The sequence below is a fragment of the Nestor notabilis genome, unplaced genomic scaffold, assembly GCF_000696875.1.
Source record: "Nestor notabilis isolate BGI_N333 unplaced genomic scaffold, ASM69687v1 scaffold18433, whole genome shotgun sequence".
NCBI lineage: Eukaryota > Metazoa > Chordata > Aves > Psittaciformes > Psittacidae > Nestor > Nestor notabilis.
This window is the reverse complement of record NW_009921691.1, coordinates 112,487-128,732: the sequence shown is the minus strand read 5'-3', so window position 1 is coordinate 128,732 and position 16,246 is coordinate 112,487. Positions and strand designations below refer to the sequence as shown.

General features: G+C 50.3%; 1 protein-coding gene across 1 annotated transcript in view; it reads right to left on the bottom strand.

The window, feature by feature from the left end:
- Positions 1-5,069: 5,069 nt before the first annotated feature.
- Positions 5,070-16,246, bottom strand: part of CADM1 (cell adhesion molecule 1) — a gene marked incomplete at its 5' end in the record, with an annotated part of 46,011 nt that continues 34,834 nt past the window's right edge. The window contains 3 exons of the mRNA XM_010011263.1: positions 5,070-5,828; positions 6,330-6,461; positions 12,817-12,870. Coding sequence (XP_010009565.1) covers positions 5,710-5,828; positions 6,330-6,461; positions 12,817-12,870 — 305 coding nt within the window. The remainder of the gene's footprint in view (positions 5,829-6,329; positions 6,462-12,816; positions 12,871-16,246) is intronic.

The following is a 16,246-nucleotide window of genomic DNA, read 5'->3' as shown; positions in this document are numbered from 1 at the left end:
GAGCTCTGCTTCCTGCCCTTACTCACCTTCCTAAGGACAGTTTGGCTATTTAACTGGAGTGTGTTTACTGAACTGAAGTGTGTTTGTGTAACTAAAGTTGGTTTATTTACCTACAGCGTGGCCATTTATCTGAAGTTTGGTTATTTAACTAAAGTTGGTTTATTTAACTGAAGTTGTTTTGTCCAATTACAGTTTGTTTGTTGAATTAAAGCTGCCCAAGGAGGTTCTGCAGTTCCACCCAGATAATGCAGAACTCAGAAGAGGGTGATGTGTGCAAGGGGATGCAAATGCCTGTTAATTTGGACCCACTGGGACCTTGCTCAGGACAAAGGACTGAGTAGCTCTGCCCTGGCTCATGGGGCTCCATCTGAGCTGGTTCCAACTCACATCCAGCCAGTACCCACACTGTATTCCCAGCACGCTGCTCACCCCGGAGTTACTGCGCACTTACCTGCGATGCTGTGCACGCACGGAGGAGCAGCAGCTCTGGCCCTTACAGCGCGGGGCTGCTGCAGCACCGGGGCTGGCTGCCGGCGTCGCCACTTTCCTGGTCCCATCGCCAGGACCCAGCACTGGGGGCACGTCCCGCCCGATCGATGCCGCCTGCAGCTGCTGCCGAGAAAATGGGATTGGATCTTCAGGAAAAGCTATTAGCCCGTTGTCAGGCGGTGACGGGAGCTGCCTGGCCAGCACGGATCGATGCTGCCGGCCCCAGCACGCTGCTCCTCTGTTCTACAGCAAGTGTGTTTCAATCCTGAGCCCGGAATTCGGGTTCATTTTATCTGCTCTAAGTTAAAGTGTCATTTATCACTAATTACTTTACGTGGCAGAGCGCTCGAAGCTGGGACTCTTCTGTTTGATTTCGTAACAACCCAGAAGCATCCTCAGGTCCTCTTAATGAGAAAGGCTCAGCAGCTGTAGTCTCGCTTTGGAAGGGAGCATGTTTCTGCAGCTGGTCACCAGGGATACTCAATTCACTAAGTCTAGTTTCTTACTGTGCCTCTTTTCAGCTTTCCCCCACAATGTTTGTGTGTCTTGATGTCTGTTAACGCAAAGTGTTTCATTGAGAAGCTGATTCTGAATGTTACACTTGCAGATTCTTTTTGCCTATTTGTGTTGCCTGAGCAGGGCCACAAAGGCAAAGACCCAAAGTGTTCAGGTACATGTAGGAAAGGAGCAGAAAAGTGGTACTAGATGACCTCTAAAAGCCTGAAGGATGTGGACCATGGATAGGATAAAGCACAGACTTTGTTCTTTCAGAGAACCACTGAGGCTCTAGGAAGCTCCACAGAAGCTGAGACCCACTGGGACGCCCAGAAGCAAAGCCCTGACACAGCGAAGGGTGGAAGGAGGGACACTGAGCACGGAACCCAGGGCACAGGTAAACCACTGCAGCTTCTGAAGCCCTCACAGATGAACTCAAGGAGGTTTCTGAGCAGATGTAGTTCTCTGTGTGGTGCTAAACTGCCAGACAAATGGCTAAAGCAATGGCTCGCAGCATAACCTTACAGTCAGATTTGGGATGCTGGCACAAGTCCAAGCTGCCCGAGAGGAAGGGTTAAGCTCTGGTTGCCCACACAGACCTCCTCATTCCCAGGGACATAATGAGGTAGAAATGAGAACCTTTTGAAGCCGTGGCTAAGTAAGCCTGTGATCTTTGCAAGCAGCACTCCCTTTTGGGTTTCTTTCCCAAACAGATGGATACTGCAGCATGAAATTGCCAAGATTAAAGGCAACAGCAGTTTAGTAGAGATGACTGGGGACACGAATGGTTGAGCCATTCGAGGACGGGGATCCAAAGCCCTGGCACAGACCCCGCTCAGCTCTCGCAGAAGGTAAACAGCCCCTGAGCAAAGCAGCCGCACACAGAGGCCCTGGCAAACCCACTGAGCACGATGCTGGGACAGGGCACGAGCCACACGTGGCTGTGAATACATCACGAGCCTCTGATCTGTCCACAGCAAGGCTGGGGCTGGCAGCACCTGCACGGAGCGATGCTCACAACCGCATCCTCAGCAGGCTGTCGGCGATCAACCACGCTTGTATTGGTTTAACTCTGGAAACGAGAAGCAGCCATAACCCAGGGCTGCCCGTCCTCTCCCAGCTCCCACCACAGCCCCAGCTTCACCACAGCACCCTGCACATTGCCTCTGAGCACGGTGAATTATTGAGAACCGCTGCAGCCCGGCAGCAGCAGCAGGTCTGTGCGCAGAGGCAGACATTTCAGACACAGCATTAATCATGGCTCAAAGCCCTCGGGGACGGGTGCTGGCTCCAGCAGCACATGTTGAATCACGAATTACAAAGAACCTCACCCCACTGTGACATCCAGAGCGGGACACTTGAAGCAGCACGTGGCAAAGTGCATGCAGGATAATGCGGGCTGTGGCATCTCTATGTGCTAAGAGACACTTGCCAGTTGTACCTACCGCAGCCTCGAGATGCTCCACGCTCAGCAGTGACAAGTGCTGGGGACCAGCCTTTCCTCACAACGCAGGACCTGCACATCTGCCACCGATGAGGGACCACATGGGGCACACGATGCCACCCCGGTCCCCCACTGCCCTTATTTCCAGGCAGAACACATCAGATGCCATTATTGAGTGTGGCTAAACAATGATCTAGGAAATAATTCCACTTAAGCTGTGCCACATGGTCATGCCACTATCTGCACTACTGTAACCATAAAGGATTCAGGGAAAGGGGAACATGGACCTGGTGGGAAAGGAATTCAGCTGCATATCTAATGCCATCGACATCACAAGTGTGTGGCACAATTTGCTCTGGCTCGAAGAGGAAAATAGCATCAGGGACCTGCGAGTTTAACATCCCTTGTGCAATGAAACAATTAAACCATGGCCACTTTGACCACCACAGTTAACTGTGTTCATCTCATGTTACAAAAGGAATGGCTGGTTTTCCTCGTGTGCTCCTAGTTTTTTCCTTGGTGTCATAGTTTCTCTCAGAAAAATGTTATTTTCATATCTTTATATATATGACCTATATTTTTTATATATACATATATATCTGAAGTGCTCAAGAAATCACTGCTCTTCAAGGAGCAGCCACCACCGCTGCCTTTGGCACATGAGCTCAGATACGAAGGGTTCCTCACCGTACACTATAGCCTGTTTACACACAGGGATGATGGCAGCGCACCTCTTGGCAGCATCTCCTCAGTGGAAAACAACTGCTTCTTCTCCTCCCCCTTTGTCCAAAACATCAAAGATTGATGCTTCCAATTCCAGTGCTGCAGCTGCCTTGTAATCTGATTTGAGGAGCTGAGGCGGAGGGAGATGTCACAGGAGGGACGATGAGCAGAAGCAAAGCGCATCCTTGGTACCAGTTCTCTTCATTGGAGTTGGTGTCTCGGGGCAAGCAGACACCATGGATCATCATTTGGAAATCCCAAGTGTTGTAAAGGGAGGTGTGAGATCTGGCAACAACTGGGACCGAACAGGAGATGGGAATGGGGTGAGGGAGGTCACGTACCTCAATGCTCACCTGCCATTACAGGATGTGAATATTGCTGTGCTATTAAAGCTCCCATACCGCGCTGCCCCTGGAGCACCTCGGGAAGATTGGAATACCAGCTGCAGGTCGATTTGCTCCTTAAGTAAACACCAATGCAGGATAAACAGCGTTAGAGGATGGCTACGGCCGCGTCTCCGGACAGCAGGGATACAGAGAGCAAAGAGAGATGTAGTTTTGTAACATTAATCTTTTTTTATTAAGAAGACAGATATTTTATAGTACTTCTTTTCCTTTGTAAAAATGGTATACATGAACCAATACAAAATGTGAATGGGAACAGATGGATATGTATTTTCTTACATTGTAACACCTTCCATGGACACCTTAAAACAGAACTGGCCTAAGGGGAAAAACCAAAAAGGCCGGGTAAATAAAGAACAAGGTTGTTTATCATCAGTTCCGCGTCCTTCATTTGTAATATCCCTTAAACAAGGTTGTTCTTTCTTCACGCTTCAAAATCCTAATGATCTAAAGCTGTACAAAGTAATACTCAACAATACATTTCAAACAGTGCACTGTATACTGAAGAAAAAATACATAACCCAATATACAACTCAAAGTCGCAATTTCCTGGTTCTTATCCTGTTTCTAGGGTTTGTTTCCAATGCGTGGGGCCGAAATTTTGCAATCTACCTGAGACGGAAAACACCAATCAAAACACATGAACCTGAGACATGTCAACAGCGTAAGTCAAAGTTACATCGGTAACACTGCACTACGGTACACTCCAAACAAAGATGGGCTGCTCAAAGCCAGGGTGCCCGTCCCGGCAGCGGGAGAGCCCCCGAGCCCCCGCTGCTGCCTGCTCCCAGCCACGGCGCGGGAGGCTCGGAGAGGAGCTCGGCAAAATCTGCTCGGAACAAGGGGTATTCCCGCGAGGTCCTTCTCGCGCGGAGGGGAAAGGCGGAACGCTGCCGGAGCACGGGCCCGCTCTCTGCCATCGGGCCGTCCCAAGCCCGAAGGAATCCCGTGTTGTCACGGGGCTGCCAAGAACAACAGCTAAAAAAAAACCCAAACGCACGAAAACGCTCCCCCGAACCCCCTACAAAACCCAAACCTGACGCTAAGATTAATGCTTCCCTTAAATAAACCAGCATACATTTTCCACAGAAACACAGTAAAAAAAGAAAGAATCGCTCCAAATCCAAGATTACTCACAAGAAACAAAAGATTCAGCATATAGACTTTAACACCGCCTTGTCCTGGCGCTCTGCTGCCTCTCGCTTACGGTTCTACCGGACCTCGAGTCTCCGTTTCACCTATGGCTTTGTAAGTCAGTCAGCTCCCATTGTGCCCCGCGGGCAGGACACGAGGCCACTGCACTCACCATGCCCTGCGGCTGCAATGGGGGGAGGACGACAAGGACTGGGCTGTGCCGGCAAAGCGGGACAGGGGGGCCCAGCCCCGAGAGCAGGATGGAGCATCCGCAAGGCACAGGGCCACAGCAGATGTCCCGCATCCCCCCCGGAGGATACCCCGGGGCCGAAGGGAGCCTTTGCCGAGCTCCAGCCGATTTCCTAGTCACCACCATGGAAAGCACCTGAAACGTGGGCAGCCACGAGCGGGTTCTCGCCGGTCTTTATCCGAGCCTTTAGGACGATAGAGGGGATGGGACATGGGCACACTGAACTGCAAACTACGAAGTCTAAAATGTGCTGGTTCTCCTCCGACGAGCTCGAGTTCTGAACGGAAACCGGTGACGAGAAAAAGAAACACCTTCAAGGAAACGCACCTACTCCAAGGGGTCCCGGCAGGCAACTCCCGGAACCCAAGAGGAAAGGGGAAACGAAGAGCCACAGAAACCCGAAGGGAACTAACGCACAGAAGCCCCTCTTCTTCCCAGCCTCCCCCCGACCCGAACAAACAGAAATTAAACAAGGCACAGAATCTTCTGCAAATGACTTCACTAAACTAAATCCAAGCTGGACTTGGCCAAAAAAAGAAAACCCAAACGAACTGAGGTGTCGAACAGCAGAGTGTACTTTGCGAGGAATATTTTTACACAGCCAATCCCGGACCCTCCCAGCCTCTGACTCTCCACCCATTGGCTTTTTTTTCTTTAAAAAAAAAAAGACACAAGCTGGTTGCAACTTCCAATATCACTGTCTCTTGAGCGTTTAAATAGGGCCAGTAGTAACCGTCCACGGTTGGACACCTCAACAAACCAAGGCTGCTCTAGATGAAGTACTCTTTCTTCTCTTCGGAGTTGTTTTGTCCTCCTTCTGCATTGATGATGGCTGTGTCTGCGTCGGCCGCATCATCTGCTCCTTTGGCTTCGTGAGTGAAGTATGTACCTGGAAGGGAAGTGGGAGGTTGTGTGACTCCCTTCAGGTCTCTGAAAGAACATGAGCAATGAAGCTGCGAGTGCCAGGGGAAAGCAAACCCCCCGTGGGAGAGCAGGGGAGGCAAAGTGTGAGGGACGGAGCCACTGAGAGGCTCTTCAGCAGTGAGACCATGCTCCAAGACTGAAGGCATCAGGGCAGGGGCTCTTCCAGTCCTGCCCTGGGCATCCAGAGGAGCCACCTGTTTATTTTAGCAGGAGCTGGGCACTCGACCTCTGCAATCACGACAATACCAGGCTGCGGCATGAAGCCAGCATTGGGAAACATGCTGTCCTTCTGCCCCAGCACGCAGAACATGGGTGGGCAGCTCCAGCCCTCCTCCTTTCCCCATTCCCAAGGGCTTTCAGGAGAGACTCTTCCAAGAGCAACCGGGGTCCCTCGCATGAGACAGGACACTGCTGCGAGCAAAGGGACACGCGTGCCACGTCCTTTCATTTTCCAGCTTTGTCTTACCTTTATGTCTGGCAAAATATCGCCCTAAAATGATGAGCAGGCAAAGCATTGCAAACACGACCACGGCCACGACGCCGCCGACCACCGCGTGGTCCACGCTCCGTATTGCCCCTTCCTCACCTGCACGAGAATCTGTTGAGATCAGAAGAGGAATAAGAATTCGGGACTTATTACGATGTGCTCTGAAGGGTCTGGCTGCGGCTGCTCTCGGGACTGGAAAAGCCACCCTTGTGCTCTCAGAAGGAAGAGGGGTAAAGCAGGGAGCTGCCTCCCAGATGAGTTGGGGCAGAGGAGCTCGGTCCGGAGCCCAACTCATGTGGCGGCTCGCCTCGCAAGGTGTTTTCCGCTAGAAGCAGCAGCGCTACAACTACGCAGGTGGAAGGCAGCTGGGAGAGGAGAGATGGAGCCGGAGGTGGCTAAGGATTGGGGTAGATTTCCCTTGAGTGCTCCCCAAATTCCCACCTCCCTGGGCGATGGGGACACAGGGAGCAGCAGGCCAATATGGGAACATTCGCCGTGAGCTCTGGAGGAACATCAGTAACAAGGGCCCTGTTGAAAACATTCCACTTCAGCCCAAAGAATTCCTCGACCACAACCCAGCCAACCCAGCCCAGTAAAAGCATTTACAACCATCCTGGCCCCAACCCAACAAGATGATGCCTTTGCCGTTCAAGGCACCCACGATGTCCAGAGACACGAAGCTCCTGACCCAAAGTACAGAAACCTCTTTGAAAGCAGATAGTGACTGATAATTGTAGAGGCCTCCAACCGCTTTACTGTGCTTATTTAAGCCCTTGCCACACAATTAGTTTTCTTTCAGAAGCGCCTCTCCCTTAGGACGCTGTCACCGGGGAGAGGAATGACTTGTTTGGCAGGGGAACAGCTCCAAAATGAACCCAGAATGAGCTATGGCCATGTAAAATGAATGTATGGCAGTGTAAACAATTTTAATTTAAGAACGCAGCTACATCAACCCTCACTGCAATCCTAATGGCAAGCGAGATTTATAACGTAGTAAAACACAATTATTCTCCCGCTGATTAATACATTAACATTTTGGAATAGAAGCTAAACCATTGTCTCTTTTTTCCATGGAGTCAAGCGCGACACCTCCATTAAAATGATTTACTGGCCATACCTTACAACTTAAGCACAGCAGCAACAGAAACGGTAAAAATCTTTTAACTTTACATGATTTGTGAAGTCATATGTGAAGGATTTACCATTTAAATCTTTCACTACAAGAAGCACATGGCCTATAAATCTGCCCTGCATGCAGTTGCCCAGACACCTAAGAGAAATGCATTTTACCAGGAAGACTGAGAGTGCAAATGCAAGTCCATTTTTAAGAAAGATTTATCTCTGTCTCCCTCCAAGGAGCAGAGCAAATCTCTGAAGCCTCCACCTCTAATAATATTTGAAGTTTATCGATCAAGCGTACAGATCCGTGACAGCTAAAGGTAATGGTGCTCTTTGGAGCCGAAACCTGATACAAAGCTTGTGAGCAGCAGCCCGGGATTTACGCTTTCTATCGATATTTCCAATTCTGCTCCAAGATTAAGGAGCAGGGGCCCTAAGTGAATAACTGGTGACAGAGAGCACCATAAAGCGCCTTTTAATTAAAACAATTTGAGACAAAACCCCTTCAAGTGCTTCTTCGAGTAACTTCCAAGAGCAGCAGCTCTGGCATGGGCAGCAGGAGCAGGGAGCCCCTTTCCAAGCTTACCTGGAAAGCTGAAACTCTGCCCCAGAGAACGGCCCTGCAAACCAAAAGCACCGGCTGCCCCATCACCTAATCCAGGTCATTTGGCTGCGGTTCTGGCTCTGCTGCCTGTCCTTCACTGAGAAGCGACTGTGGGAAACAGTCTGGCCAGAGCAGTTTACTGAGTGTGATTTTGTCTACCGGGACATGCAGGGCCATTTTTCTTCATTATTCCTGTTAAAAGAGACCTCTGCAAAGTGCCAGCACAAGTTCATTTTATTATGCGCGTGGCTAAACAGTTTATCTTCAAGCTTAACAGACTACATCAAAATCAGATGCCTTCTGAGGATGTCTGGTGGCTGCCAGCCATCCAGCACCAGGTCTGTGGGGAGGTGGCAGCAGGCTCTTAACTTAGTGGGTGATGTATGTGTATATCCATCGGGTGAGCCAGTGGGTGGCTCTGCTGCCAGCGTGCAGGACACTGATGCCCCAGGAGTGCTGCATGCGGGAGCCAATGGCAACCCAGACTCGCATGTCGCTTTCCCATCGACTGGCTCTCCAAAGATAAACTACTTGCCATTTTTAGGAAAAATTCACTTTTTTGAGTTATTTTTAGGCATCCCGTCTATTTTTTCTTCATTTTAATTGGGAAAGTCAAACAAGGCACCAGGAAAGGCCAGAGGTCATGATGCCCACGGCAAAGGTAGCAATGTCACGGCACTGCCAACACTGCTTTCTCACTCCGACTCCTCAATATATGACTTCCCTGCACAAGCTACTCCAGCCATTCCCTTCACTACATACTCCTCCTTCAACGTCTTCTCTCTGCCTCATCTTCAACACCTCACCAAGCTCCACATGCTCCAAATGCAGTGACCCAACATCAACCCCGTTCTGCCTTCCAGCACAGGAGTTTTCTCTCACTCGTTATTTCTATGGTAATTAAGAAAAGTTTCAAGTCGATGGGGCAAGGAGTAATTCCCCAAATTTGTACTGAGAAAGAGAGACCTGACCTTAAACCCTGGAATCTGCTTTGAAACGCTGTCTCCAATTCACAAAAGCTATTCCCGCTTCAGATCTATGATTAAAAAAGAAATCACAACTTTATTACTGAAGAGGGAGCAGACGAGATGGCAGGAACTGACAAAATGCCACATTATTTGCTAATCCTAATATGTTATTCTTCCTGAAGATTTGCTTTTCTCAGCACCAATTCAATTATAGATGCTACAAATCCTTCTGACATTTAATTCCCTCTTGTCGGAGAGCACTAAATGTATACATGCAGAGCTTTCCCATTAAGATGTTAAGGAGCGTGCTGGCCTTTGCATTGAGCACTCGGGAATCTCCCTGCCACGGGCTGGTTTTGGCTTTGCCAGGGGGGTTTTGGTGGGAGCGGGAGGAGGGAGGGAAAAGCAGGGCAGGGGCTGCCACGGCTGCATGTCGTGACAAACATGCGCCCCAGCGTGGCTACTCTGCGGCTACTCTGCAGCTACTCCACACCTCGCTGCACCTACTGCTGTGGGCTGGTGCTTTGCTTGGTGCCAAAGCACCTTAAAGGAAAACTGCAGCACCAACGGCACAATCCACCTGCAATAACTGAACAGATGCAGGAAAAGCGCAGCAGTGCCCAGTCATAGAGGGAGCCCAGAGTTTTCCCCTGGTGTGGCACTGAACTCGTCTGCGTGAGGCGCACACCTCCACACCTTCGCAGACAGCACCACAGCCCCAGTTCAAGTGGTGACCAACATGAGGCTTTGGTAGCTTTCAATTAGGTTTTGCTTCGTATTTTAGCCAACTGCTCACGTCATCAGCAGAAGTGAGACGATGCCACTGGAGTTTTCCTTTAACCCAACAGTGCAGCTCATGGAATAGAACGCAGACAGAGAAGAGGCGTTTCCAACCCATCCCAGCTCCTCACCATTCCAGCGGGACTTACTGAGTCAGGAGCAACACACAGCGGGAGGTTTATCTTCCACGTGGGCACTGTCAACCCACACCCATGCTGGAAACCTGCAGGTTCTTACCTATGGGCTTTATTTGCAGGGGGAGAGGCCTTTTAAAAACGAAGCTATTAACAATCTCCCCTTTTCTAACACTTCTGCAGCTGTAATTGCTTAAATCATCTCTCAAAAGCGTGCAGATTTGGCTAGCAGGATCCTAACAATGTGGGTCATCCCTCACAGCAAGGTTTAGCAGAGGGAAGACAGTTCTCCTCCTAACTTCCCAGTAAAAAGGCTCCTCTCAGTTCTGGTTTAATGAGTTACTGCTGCACTGCCACAAAAATTTCTATTTCTGGGTGAGAATTAATGTGAAGCTCTTGATGTAGGACAACACGGGCTGAATTTGTGTGTGCATATGTAAGTTTAGACACTTACGAACTCCACTGACAGCTCCGTGCTGCCCAGATGCTAACAGAACATCTGCAACAGGGTGGGGAAACGAAACCCAGCAATTTCTTTGAAGAATTCCTAACTTTTCTCCCTCTAGCCATCTTTTTTCCCTCTAAATAAACTAAATACACTGTCCTACAGGTCACAGTGTAGGCGCTAATGGCCTTAAGTCCCTGCTGTGCTTTGAACAACCAGGCAGCCAGCTATTCCTCCTCACTACAAGGTAGGACACCTACAGCTCACACTGACCTTTCCCCACTGAATTTGTGGTTTCCAAACGCTGGAGAAGCACTAGAGAATGGGGCTGGGGGAGGAACAGGCTGTCACTACATCAGAAACACTATAAACCACCCCACCATGATGTGGGAGGACAGAAATCCCTGCCCGTGTATGACAGGATGAGCAATACCATTATTCATTACTACAGCGTGGCATTAAGCGCTCTGCCCCTACTCTAATTTATTGATGGGCTCTTAAAGAGTAGCATTAACCTGTTTGTTGTATTATAATTGCATTTGGTCTCATTTAAGCCAGAGAGATTTGAGGAGTTCACCCTTCGTCAATCAATAAGTGCCCCTTCAGCGACCCATTTCAAGATCCCTTCATAAGAAATACTGTGCTTCGCTTCAATCAATTTAATCCCTATGACAGGTGCTCAATGTTCTCTGGTGGCTTCTCGAGGCTCCCCTCTGCTAAGGAACAAAGCCCCACTCACAATCCATAGCAGCTGATTCATCAGCATCTCCCCTGAACAAGGTGCTGACCAGACCCCATGTGCCCTCCTTGACTGCTCCCTGTCCACAAGAGGTGCAGGAAAGCCAAGGGACGTGGGTCCAGGCGTCCTGCATCCGGCTACCCGGGTGCTCCCAACCGGAGCAGGCAGCAGCATGGTGATACACAGCCAGCCCTATGCCTGTACGCACGGCTGTGAGCCCCAGCTGTCCCCAGCGCTGCAGGACACTGGTCTGTGAGGCTGGGCCAATGCAGAAGAGACCCTGTTCCTTGCCATAGCCTACAGTCTCTATAGGGTAGGAATGAGAGGAGCATTGCGAGTGGCACGGACACACACACAGCTCGACCAGGAGAAGCGAAGACAGCTCTGCAAACTAGCTACCTGGACGGAAGGCAAGGGATGCATTACTTAATTGCACAGTTGGCAGAGCCTCCGTTGAAGCATTTAGCAGGACAGGAGTACCTGGAAGGAACAGCACACTGAGCAAACCCGCAGCAGCAGCCACGCGTTCCACGAGCCATGAGCACACACCCCAGCATTCCCACATACCCCTGGGCTGGTCCCGCAGGTTCCCAGTGCTCCCCATGGAGAGCTTGGCTCTGGCACTCACCTGGACCACCGCCTGACAGCTCAAATGTGCTGACCCCGGTGCCCAAATGGATCTATTGCAGCTTCCCAGAGTCAGGCATGGGCTATGGGGCAGAGGGCAGTTGTGTTTGAGGCAGGGAATGGCCTGGGACTCCTTCATTCTTTGACTCCGTACCATTACCCTTGGGGGTCAGGAACCCAGAGAGCAACAAGCAAAACTGGAAATTCCTAGGGGAAAAAACCCAACCAGCAGCCCAAAGGGATGCTCCAAGATGGGTGCATGGTGGTGCACAAAGGTGCCCGCTCACCCGCTCGCTGTGCTCACAGTGATTCCAGTGAACTCAGGGGAAGTTTTGCCTTGCATTCAGGATCCAGAAAACTGGATCATGCACCCGATGCTCAGGAAAAGGCACGAGTCATTCACCGGAGCCGCAGGCTGGGGCACAGGAGGGAAGGCAGGGCTGCCAGCAGACACCCATTTTGAGGAATTCCTTTGTGGAATTGTTTCCCTTCTTCCCTTCAGTCACCAAACGGTGCATTTTTCTTCAAAAAACCCCCAAATTTAAAAAGTAACCAAACATCTCAGAGCAGAACAGTTGTTTCCCATCCACGGAGTGCTACCGCACAGACCCCTAGTGCTGCTTACCTTGCCAGGCCTGCAATAACAATGATTAGTACTGCTCACGTGTTAGAACACACACTGGATTCATCAATCATTTCTGACCTCTTGGCCAAAGCGTACCCTAAATGGCTCACAGGGGAGGCTGCTGCTTGGATCAGGTAAAGGTTCTATGGAACAGGATGAGGATTCAGGGGCTTGGGTTTTTTTGCCAGTGTTACTGCACTGGGTTCAGCTCCCAGGGGAAATGGGTGGACTCCAGCCCTCGGCTGGGATCCTCCTGGCTGGAAGCAGCTGTGGGGCTGCTCTGTGCTGCCTGCTCTGGAGTCTGTGCGTGGAGGGATGGCTGTGCCACAGCAATGGGACAAGGCAGCGTGGCCAGGGTGCAGAAATCAGAGTGGAATCAGTATCTAGGGTAGAAGAGCAGTGTTTACCTACATACTAGCCCTTACCTGAGAGATCACCATAGTCCAGCTCCTCTGCCGAATTGGGCAAGTGAGTAAAGCCTTACAAGTAAAAACAAACTCATTTTTCTCTGCGTTCCTCGAGTGACAAAAAACAACACACTTAAGAACTGAGGATGAATTTCTTGGGAGGGGGACAGAAATAATGCGTCAATCACTTGCCACCTTCTGCCAGGTAGGGCAGAGTAACCCGCAGGACAGAATTGCAATCATTCCCTTTGTAACAGACAGAAACATTCCTCGGTCTACACTGTTGGCACACCGAACATGGCATCAAAACTACTCACTCATAACAGCATGCAACGACCCCCAGACTCTGCCTTTTAGTCCCCGTGGGAGCGATTTCCAATTTAGACCAGTCCAATTCGGGCTCTGTGCATACAACAGCACTGGAAAAGGCCCTTCCAATTTGCCACACAATTCAATCTTGGTGTGGGAATGCTGACAAGCCCGGCACTTTACCAATGAGGGAATATTGTGGGTCGCATTTCAGAGCTGCCAGGCACCTGTACGAGCAGAATGCAGGCTGGGGCTTCCGCTAATGCATCGCACAGAGGCTCTTTTTTCCCTTTTCCCAAATCTGATGCATTCATGGGAAAAGTCTCTCTCCTCAAAGCTGATAAAGCAGTCAGGCGAGACACTCTCGGGAGCACGAGGCAGCAAACACTGCCTGTGAAAGCTCTTCTTTCCTGTTCTCTTGGGGAGTTTGATGCTGGGGGCTCCTCAGGAGGGCAGAACATCTCGAGTGCTCTCCCCTGCACAGGTTACAGGGCAAACCCCTGCCTGGAGGCCACAGCGATCCCTTTAAAGCAGGAACAGTCCAGCAGTAGCTGCAGTGGTTTCCTCTGGCTACCAAAGCATGGGTGTTATTGGAGAAAAAAGAAGTATTCCCTATGAAGAGACAGCGGCATCGCTGGGCGTTTGTTTGGGAAGTGGCATCATGAGCCGGCAGACCCCTAAAATCACCAACCTCCTTTTAAACAGCCAAGAGGTCACTGCTATGCTGGCGTGCGCAGCCTTGTCCCCCTGGGAGCAGCAAACCACATATAGAGGGAGCGCACCGGAGGTAAAACTCGCTCCCAGCGACTGCTGGTTAAACACATCGAGTCACCTGGACGCTGCGGTGGGATTTACCTTCTAAAGTGGGAAGTGTTTAGATTAATGGCTGGATTTTTGTTTGTGTGCTGCTCCTGGGCTTCAGGGAGCCTCCTTTTTTACTGGAATACAATACACAAATACCATTACAGGTGACTCCAGAAGCACTGGACACACAAAGCTGGGCTCAAAGAGGAGCCAGTTGACTTTTCTCTCTCCGAAATTCCTCCTGTAGAGCCTTCCCTTTCACTGCGTTTTCTCAATAACAAGAAAGGGCAAAGCTGCATTTTTCATGAAGCCAAACCACCTTTTTTAGAAAAGAAAATGTAACATTTCAGCGATCCAGGTTCTCCCTGTACCTGCTACACTTCAAAATGCCACCGAACAGTATTAAAGCCTGTTGCGAGGCATTTTAAACTCATGATAAATTACTTCTTGGTTTCTCTCATTAAGCTTTGACCTGAGCTATGAAAGCTCCTCCTTTTCACCCCCCATCAGGAGGAACTCAGAGTCTGTTGCACCTCCTGCAGAAGAAATGGAAGCTGACTTGCCACTCTCTACCCAGACCCAACACACTGGTTATATGCACGTCTCTAGCCCCAGAGCTGCACTCTGCTGCCTAAGCTGCCTCCAGGTTTAAGGAAAAGACAATTTCTCTTTGTACCAAGCTGTAAATATCAATTAGGGATTATATTCAATGCTGCCAGTTCCATGGCACTGTACAGAAACCTCAACACGTGCCGGGAGCTTTGTGATGTTTTACTCAACCTCCCCGAGGGCTGGAGCTGTGAAATATATTGAGGAATGTATTTACTCTCAGTTGCACCTTCAAAGAGGAACAAGGCAGCTGGACAGGCAGAGCTGTGTGCCAACAACACTGCAGAAGGCACTTTGGCTTTCTCCCTGTGTGCTGCTGCCTGTGGTGAGACCCGTGAGCCCAGCAGCTTCTGGCTCAGCTTTAGGCTTCGCACAAGTAAAACTCATCTTCAGCGACCGAGCACTATCAGAAAAGGCAACAAGAGCTTAACACAGCGGTGTTAAATGTTCTCATCCAAAACCCTGCTAAGGCCCTAATTAAAAATTCATATGGGCCTTTGGGGAAGAATTTCCAGCTTAGAAAATCATTTACCTGCTAGATTATGGGCAAGGTACTTTCGTCCCTCTTCGTTCACGACTGGGATGCTTTCGTTATTTTAACCTCCACTCCGGGTTCCTGCTTTGCCAGCTTCAGAAGAGATCTTTCTCGCCCTACCTTTTCATGGGGACGAGCAGAGATCCTGCCTGTGCTGAGGCAGCAGCACCTCGTCTCTGCCCCGGTGCGGAGCCGAAGGCAGCTCTGAGCCAAGCACACGTACGTGCACGCGGGGCTGCCCCGCCACAGCGTAACCCACTGCAACGGGCAATGCCCGAGGTCTGGGAGATCCTTCAGGAGCTTGTTCAGCTCTTTGCTTTTGACAGGGCAGGGTCAAAATTTGGGAAAAAGTGGAGGAATTAAGTCATCGCTCTCACTGGTCATGTATAAGGTCATGGCTGCTTATACATGTCCTGCTTGTGCAGGGGGCAAAACGTGAGCCGGACGTCTCGTCCGATGGGATCCTTGCAGGGAGGAGATCCCGGCCTGTGAGCGGTGACAGCGGCCAAGGGATAAAAACTGGCATGTGGACTTTGAGAGGGAGAGGGACAGGGGAGATGGAAGGGAAGGGCATGGCAGGGAAAGCGCCTGCTCTCCATGCGTGGCAGTGGGAGGCTCCGGCTGTACATCAGCAGGGAGCAGGGGACCAGGGACCCTCAGGGGGCACCACGGGAGGGAGGGAAGAAGGGCTTCAGCTCGGTAAACCCGGCTGAGTGCGCTGCAGCAGAAGCACAAGCCTTCCTGCCGGCCATGACCATGCTGTTATTGGAGTTCTGGCAATGAACAGTGCAGAGAAAGGAGAAAGTGCATCAGAAAACTCACAGTTCAGCTCTCAGTTTTCAACAGAAAGAGTTAACAATGTTCGTGCTTTAGGTCACTCATGCAGCGCTGCCGTCAACTCCATTCCAGAGGGGAATGGCAGGGGCTTTGCTACCGCCTTTACATGCACACACATACAGGACTCCTTCCCCCCAGTCCTCTAGGATACGCTCCAAAACACTACGTGACTCAAAAATCCTTTCCCCAATTGAAGTATTGTGCTGGTTCCCACTAGCCTTACATTTCATTTTCTTTGCTACCAATCTCTTTTTCTGTTTTTTTTTTTTTTTTTTTTTTTCCCTTTCTTTTTCTTTTGGTTTGTTTTAGTTTTAATTCCCCCAATTCATTTGGAATCGTTTTTGGAGAAAATCC